This window comes from Curcuma longa, chromosome 9 (genome assembly GCF_044706935.1).
Source record: "Curcuma longa cultivar G26 ecotype Majalengka, Jawa Barat chromosome 9, ITB_CL_G26_1.1, whole genome shotgun sequence".
Classification (NCBI taxonomy): domain Eukaryota; kingdom Viridiplantae; phylum Streptophyta; class Magnoliopsida; order Zingiberales; family Zingiberaceae; genus Curcuma; species Curcuma longa.
In genome coordinates this window covers 9,440,114-9,448,338 of record NC_133869.1, presented here as the reverse complement: position 1 = coordinate 9,448,338, position 8,225 = coordinate 9,440,114, and the positions used below count along the sequence as shown (strand labels likewise).

Genomic DNA, 8,225 nt, shown 5'->3' with positions numbered 1-8,225 from the left:
TGCTAGGGTTCTCCTTGTAACTGCTTATAAGACCTGATCCGGCGCCTGACTTTCTCCACATTATCCCATTGATTCACTTTGACACTAACTTGGCATTTTTCGGGCACCGGTATCATTTTGGGCACCTGTATATTGACATGGAGGTTGACGGATCAACTTTGACTCAACAATGTCTTATCCAGATTTGGATGTTTGAAACCTCTTCAGGCGTGAGGTTTGAGCTTGAGGTGTCTTGACCACTGGGATTCTGCCATCTCATTCGTCTCGTTGGCCCGTTCTGTTGACTTTTGATCGCCTAGATACCATTGGGGTGCTTGGACCGTCCAGTCATCTGGATCCAAATAAGAGCACCGAAACATAAAATTTCAGTTTCTTTCTTTCTTGCATTACAAGTTAGTCCAAAATCAAAAAGATAACAGAAAAGATAATAATTTTATAAAAGAAATCAAAATTTTAAAAAATAAAAATATATAATTAAAAAATCTACAACAAATAAAATTAAAATAATTTAAAATTAAAAAATTAATGTTTTTAAAATAAAAAACTAAAAGTGATTTAAAAAATTTAAATATAATTAATATCAAAATATTAAAAATTAAGGTCCTAAGCATAAGCCCATAATAGCTTACGCTTTTTCCTTAAAAAAATGATAAATCTCAGTTAGCCTCATTGACGGTCGGCCCCACGAAGTTCTGTGAGGAGGTAAATCGAGAAGTGTGCAATTGATTACGACGCAGCAGGGTATTACCTGACTTCACCAGGAATCGAACCCTTGCCCTTAAGTCTGCTAGCTTACGCTTTTTCTGCAAAGCCTGTAGAGGGAGGGAGAAGGTCATCTATCTTCCAGATTAATCGGTTGAAATTTGAAATTCAAATATCTCAATTATAAAAATTAAAAAATAAATAAAAAAGGGCTGTACGCCGGACTTGCTTTTTGGGTACTGGGCCTATTGGGCCGGGCACACCTTTAGGCAGTGGGGCATTTGGAGCCCATTGATAGAAATTTAGTAACTGAGGGGGTGAAATCGAATTAAAAGGGGTTGTTAGTTCGTGAGGGCTGAACTGCAAGCTCCAGGAATCGTGCTCTCGACGCCCAAAAATAGATGCCTCGTCGATCTTCATGGTTCGACCTTGCGGCCATCCAATTCGCCGGACTCCAACGACCGCAGGGAATTCGAGGGCGCAAGAAGCATCCAATCCAATCCGCTTCAGTTTTGGAAGAATCATCATCCGTTTCTGCTCTCTTTCACAATCTCTTGTTTTAGGTGTTCGATTCAATTTTTGAGCCCCTCGTTCTGCGCGGACATTGCTCTTTTATCATGCCCTGGTCTTGTGCGCCCCTCGGATCACGGATTCGATCCTGGATTCGCGACTACGATCGTTTGCAGTCCGTTGCTGTTGTCCTCATCTATATCCAGGTGAGTTGTTCATCGTTTTTTTTTCATTGTTATTGCAATTATTTCTTTGGTTTTTTTCCCTTTTAGAGTCCGGTTGGGATTTGTTTCTAGATTTGTCTGTTGTGGGCTATTAATTATAATTATTTGAATGACTTGAAGAGTCTTTGGAATGTGATTGGGATTGATGAGGTTAGACCATTCTTTGCTAACTTTTTTGATACCAGATCGGGTGTGCTCTGTTGGGATCGCTCGGGGCATTGTTCAATGGCGTTTTGCTGATCAATCTGGTGGTGGCACTTTTTGCACTTGTCGCCATTGAGAGCAGTAGTCAGAGCCTGGGAAGGACTTATGCAGTGCTTCTCTTCTTCTGTATTGTGCTCGACGTAGCTTGGTTCATACTTTTCTCGCATACAATATGGTAAGGGAATTATGGCTTTATCTAGCAAAGCATGTTTGTAGGTTATAGTAGCAAGTGTAGCTAGATGTTTGAAATCTGAACTTCAATTGTGTTACTTGTTGATTACAAGAGAATGAATACGTATCGGACTAGCTCTTGCATGATCGATTTTAAGGTTTCTTCAGAGCCTAATTGTTGCACTAGAATTTCATAGAATACAAGTTGAGTTCACTATAGAAGTTAGCCATTACCTTCGTTTTATACTTGGAGAAGATCAAGTAATATTGGCAATTGGTAACTACCTGATCTGCAGTCATACTTCTTCTTAAGTTCTTAAACCTGCTAAAAGAAGTCCTTCCTGTGTCAAAGGATTTGCTAGAAGGAAAAAAAAAAAGTGAAATTGAAGGCCTCATCACTTTTTTACCAGGAAGGGAACTTAATCCCATATGCTACATTAATGGCCTTGAATTGAGGATCCTATTAGAGTTTTCTTGACACAATGACCAGTGGATTGATAAGTAAGCAAGAATGGCATAGTGTGGGGTCAATGAACACATGACAACACCAGAGACTAACAATTCAAATAGCACGCATTATCTCTTTCATTTATGATGCATGTTTTTATTTTTGACAACATATTTATTATTCATGGCTGTTGCAAAGTCTGTCATCTTGCATGATGCTATGCTACAAATTAATGCAACACATAATCACATTAAATTATTAGTAACTCCAAACTTTTTTAGGTGATTTTTTTTTAACTATCATAATTGGTTTACATGAAGGTTTTGTGACCTTATATTCGTTATGCATTGGTATAGACACATGATTTTTCTTTGGCAATGTATATTCTGTAGGAATATCACTCCTGATCAGAAGTTTGGGCCGCTACTTATCTTCTCGCTTAGACTTGCTTTATTGATGGAAATAATTGGCTTTTTGGTGAGGTTTTTGTCCTCATTCTTATGGATTCAGATGTATAGATTGGGGCTTTCGACAGTGGACAGTGCCATATATCGTACAGATTATAGTGTTAGAAATAGCTTCGTCAACCCTCCAACACATGAAGTAGCTAGGCAAAACTCCACTAGTGATGAAATTTTGGGAGGTTCTGTCTATGATCCACCCTATTACTCCTCTCTTTTTGAAGACCCTCAAGAAAAGCAACACAATCCTGGGGTATTATCTGTACCCTTTTCTTGTTTCAATTTGAATGCTGTCATATGTTACTAAATCATCATAAAATAATGCAGCTCATTCACTCATTCATTCTATTCTGCTAGTAGTCTTGTTTATCTCACTAGAAGCCTGGCAAATATGTCTATAAGTGCACAATGTTATTATATAAAATAGGCTTTTGGTGCATCATCCAGATTTAATTTTGGCTGGTTTCAAAGCATTTTTCATAACCATAGCTTTAGTTTCTTAAATTAACTTCAATGCGTTGGAGCTTGTGCTGCATAACTTTTGTTCTATGTTACTTAAAGTTAACTTTTAGGCGATACCACAGAAGAATCCTGGCATTTACTTATCTCAGTTTAGGTCAAGTATAATTGTCATTGTTTCTGTGCTGGAACTTTCGAGCCTCAATTAGTCAGGACAAACATGCACAATTATAAGGATGAAAATTGATAGTTACTTAGATGACATTAAGTACCCATGAGGTGGTATAGTCTATAAATGATTTGGTTGTAGTCACGTTGCCATCATAGACATCATAAACTCATACATTGGGCGTCAAGCTTGCCTAGGCTATTGCATTTGTTTGTATCTCTGATCCTACTTGTCGTCTTTTCGATCATAGTTCAATCTTTAATTTTGAAACAATAAAAATAATAGAAAATTAATTTTCCTCATTTCTTTCCCCACAACTAAACACAATTAGGGACAATATTAATTTCCCTTCTCTTTTCTTTCTTGCCCTATTTTTCTTTCATTCTCATATTTTTTCTATACCAAGGAAACATAACCAATCATCGGGTGTCGAGCTTGCTTGGACTAACATTTTTTCCTTCCTTCCATCTTAGTTTTCACCGAAGTAAACAAGAGAAGATCATCAATTCAGTTTATCCATTTTTGGTCGTTTGGTTTCCAATTATCAATATGTTGATAGTCAAATTTTCTAAGATTCTTGCATAAAAACTGATACAATCTCTACTAGTTGTCCACATAGATTATGCAAACAGCTAATCACCTAAAAACAATATCAGTCTCCCTCAACTCGTCAGTAATGAAGACTTAAACAATTATGTCTGGGAGATTATGCAAAAAACCCCAATAATTAAAGTAAAATACAAGTTAGTCAATGTAGATATACTTGTCTAAATGTGTGGCTCAAACACAAGTTAACAAAGTTTAAGAAATATATCACAAGTAAAAGTTAATATAATTTTAAATGCAGAAATGTCAGTAGTGCACATGATGAACTATGATTTGTTTGCAAATTGTATGTTTTTATCTGCGTGGCCAGACACTATTAAACATTTCTCAATTATTTTTCATATGCATAATAAAATAGAAAATAAAATATTTTCCTTGAAAATGTTTTCCACTGGAAATATTTCCCTCTAGAAAGGATTTTCACGAAATAAATGAAGCCTTTGCTCTATTTATATTTTCTAGTGCATTTTTGTTCAAAATAAATTATATTTGAACAAAAACATTGTGTCAACTATGCTGTATTAAATTATGTCTTCATAATTAAAGTGTATTAAAAATCAAAAGAAAAGTCAATCATCACTTATTACAGTTGGCAAATACTTATTGTTCTTACAAAATTGTGTTCCATGTGATGAAGCCTTTTTTGGCGATTTGGTCACTAGACTATCACAGTATCTACATAATATCAGAATGGAATTCTCAAGATATTTGTGTGATTGTGTTCAAAGCTGATTTTACAAGTGGCTTCAAGTATAAGGTAGACAAAACTTTCCAGGATTTATTTTTTCCATGGATTATTGTATTGTATCTTTGAAGTTTCATATGAAAAACTATAAATATTCAACTGCTGTTCATTTTGATCACCACTCCATTTATTTTATCATCAGCTTAATCTTTTCCACATGCAATTGTAAACTATCGTTAAGTCCTTTAAGCAACTAAGTATTAGATAAAAGGATTTTTTTGGTTATAATCATATACAAAGAAAAGCTTATCGCAAAGATTTGTTTCATATGAGACTTTTATGCTTATAGTATGTTTTTAAAGTCGAATCAACTTTAATGCCTGAGATTTCCTCCATGCCTGTGAAATGTAAAATATAAATTAAGTTGTTGTCTAATTTCTGTTGATAGGGTGGAAAACAGATTGTTCATGATGGTAACTCTTCTTCAGTAACTGATTCTCCAAAACTCACGTCATTGGTTAGATCTTTTCAGGTTAGACATACAAGTGATTTTTGAGAAATTTCTTTATTCAGTTTTGGAGCTGTATTCTTCTATAATCCATACCTGCAAATGTAATGTATCTGAGTTGAGGATTTCTTTTCTGAATGCTTGAAAAACTTCCATAGAATCAATATTTTGTTTTTACATGGTACCAACTCACAAATTGGAACCAGATAAAAGTTGCTGTATGCAAGAACTATCAATCTACCATTGTTTTGAACTTAAAACATCTTAGACTAACTGTTTAGTAGAGAGATAGCATTGTGCTGAGGGTATAAGATCCATGTCATTAACCTGAATAGTTGGCACTGACACAGCTTGGCAATGCCTTTTAATCCTTAGTGTGCCTTCGATATATATTCACTCACCAAATGCCTTTCTTGACCACCATTGTGGTAACCTAGAAATTTAATGAAGTTCCTATGCTTTGAATGACTTTTCTAAGCATATTACACTCATTTCCTTATCAATCATATCATGGTGCTAAATTAAAGAAGACAAAATGATTTTGTTCCCTCTGCACTCATTGTGTTCCACTCCCCTCGCATTGCATTCCCTTCCTTCGCCTTGACACATCAAGCAGCAGAAGCAACCAGATGTACAAATTAGTTGCAGAGTAGAGCCTGAGGAGAAGAGTGAAGAAGTAACAAGTATGGAAGCATAGGTGTGCTTACTTTTGCTGTTTTCTTTGGTTTCAAGGCCTTGTTGAAACTCAAGGCTGCTCTAGTGGCGCCTAAAAGCTACACTCTTGATGACTTTTCTACTAACATTGCTGTAACCATCGCCTTTTCCCGTGTCACACACATGTTGAGTAGCTTTGGAAGCACTTTTCATAGGCAACAAGAGCGGTGATGGTGAGGTGGGACAGGTTGAAGTAGGAAGGTTGATTTAGTTGCAAGTCATCAAGAGCGGGGAGCAACAATAGCCATGAGGGTTAGAAGTGCTGTGCAGGTGACGAGTACTAGGGAAAAAAGAGTATTGTTACCATAAAAGTATAAATTAATAAATGGGATGATGTGGCATTTGAGTCGATAAATATACTCTCTGGGATTATTACAATGTTGTCATAAAAGTGTAAATTAATAAATTTGCCTCCTCACATTTGGTCATGGGGACGATATACTCTCTGGCTAAAGGAATTATTACAATGTTAGCATTTAACTAATAAAAATAAAATTGTGGTTAGTGATAGATTTGATAATTTTGAAATATCATGATAGATTCATTAAAAAGGGCAATATTCATGATATTTATAGCAATTAACCCTTAAAAAATAAGAGTTTTTTAGGGTGTTTGCCAAAGAAATGATGTATTTTTTTCACTTTGTATTTACTATTCAATTCCTATTTTTCTCTGAATATGAAACTTGAAAACACACTTATTCTCCTTTTCTTGTGTAGTGCATCTTAGCTTACTTTCAATTACATGCATTTTCTTGGAAGAAAAATTGTAATATAACCACCTGTTTCTGTTGAGGAATCTATTTATCTAAGCATATTACATGGAGATATATCAAATCTCTTTTTGAACTCATAAACCATAGTTTACGAGCGTAAAATAAGCCAAATAATGATGCAACAATTTGTTCAACTAGATATTCTACAATATGTGCAGACCCATTTGAAGCACAATATAATGTTTCCTATTCTTGCAAATCACTTAGTACCTTCTCTTTTGCTAGAAACTTAGGAAGCATTTTTTACACCGGGAATTATGCTATCTGCGAGTCTTATCTGATCTTTCCAACATATCTATGATATTAAATTGAATATTATGATTATTTGAGGCATTGCCTAGTTCCTCATGTGAGCTTACTAAGTGAAAATTGTGAACATATCTTATGCTTGAACTGCCTCCAGCTTTGTGAAAATGGTGCACCAAACCTAGTAAACTTAGTGCTTTTCAATTTAAGGAAATATATCTTTGTCATATGCTTCTACTGAATTCTTGAACTCCTGGCTTCTCTATCTCATTACTTTCATGCATGAAAATTTGTTCTTTCTTGTGTTGAGCTCCATGCACGTCAGGGCCAATCAGCTCTTTTGTGGTGAACAAATGTAATACCTACTAAATAAAGCACTAAGGCTCAACTCTCTACTGTATTCTACAGAGTAGTTTATTTGCTGTTCTTTTGTTTATGCTCTAGATTTAACTGAAATTCATATGTGCAGGCTGATATTGCTTTGAGAAAGCCCCTATTGCAATGATCTTTAGTGTATCCTTATTCACAATTTTTGGAGCCGGCGACTTTTTAGACGAGGACTTAGTTGCTTCCCAATTACCAGTATTGGCGTGATGGTTCATCTCAATAGTATGCAAACAACTCCCACAAGTAATGTCGGTCCTTGTTCTTGGGCATTTCAGTGTTTCAGCTCTTTCTCTGGCCTCTAAATCCTGTGTCCAAAGCTAGAACACTAATTTTAGAAACACATACCATGGAGCTTTAAATCATTCTGGGAGTAGGGAGAGATGGAATGATACCTTGATCTAATCATTAACATCACCTGGATTGATTATCGTCAGTTGAGTGTTTCGGGCCATAGTTTTATGGTCTTCTATGATTCCTCAGGATCCACTTGGCACACGGTATCGGTTATGTCAATCCAGTTTCATTGCTAAATTTCATTCCTCTTACTCTGCAATTGTTTGTATACAAATGGGTGGAAACATCATTGCTTATATTGTTAGTTAAGATTCTTGGAATTCATATATTTGTACATAGCAGCTACTGAAGAGATGAAATAAAAAAAATATATAGTTTTGTCAGTCAAGGTTTCTAATTTTACTGCACATTTCAAAACATAAGGAGAAAAAAAAAAACATGAACTTGTATTGTGATTGTGAAGGGAAGATTACTTCTTCACAACAACCAACCTGAATGAGCAATCGACATGTAAATTATTCACTGCAAAATAAACAAACTCTAAATAGATCCAAACAAGTTTTGCTTTAGGATCAATCCCAACTATTAAGTAGGTATAAGTATGCAGTTTAAATCTCATAGGATTAACATGTTCCCTATGTTTAGAGTATCAAAGAAACTAT

At 35.2% G+C, this 8,225-nt stretch overlaps 1 protein-coding gene across 1 annotated transcript; it reads left to right on the top strand.

Moving 5' to 3' along the window:
* Nucleotides 1-1,056: 1,056 nt before the first annotated feature.
* Nucleotides 1,057-7,883, top strand: LOC141834824 (uncharacterized). The gene is made up of 5 exons (XM_074722197.1): nucleotides 1,057-1,418; nucleotides 1,622-1,815; nucleotides 2,652-2,973; nucleotides 5,088-5,171; nucleotides 7,352-7,883. Exons 1-5 carry the CDS (start codon nucleotides 1,320-1,322, stop codon nucleotides 7,385-7,387), a joined length of 735 nt encoding a protein of 244 aa, XP_074578298.1. The 5' UTR covers nucleotides 1,057-1,319; the 3' UTR covers nucleotides 7,388-7,883.
* The last annotated feature ends 342 nt before the right edge of the window (nucleotides 7,884-8,225 follow it).

What these genes read in the sequence shown, in the direction of transcription:
- LOC141834824 (XM_074722197.1), top strand. Translation starts at nt 1,320, where the DNA reads ATGCCCTGGTCTTGTGCGCCCCTCGGATCACGGATTCGATCCTGGATT. An exon ending in CTTTTCTCGCATACAATATG is followed by an intron (nt 1,816 to 2,651) that starts GTAAGGGAATTA and finishes TATATTCTGTAG; the next exon opens with GAATATCACTCCTGATCAGA. An exon ending in AAAAGCAACACAATCCTGGG is followed by an intron (nt 2,974 to 5,087) that starts GTATTATCTGTA and finishes TTCTGTTGATAG; the next exon opens with GGTGGAAAACAGATTGTTCA.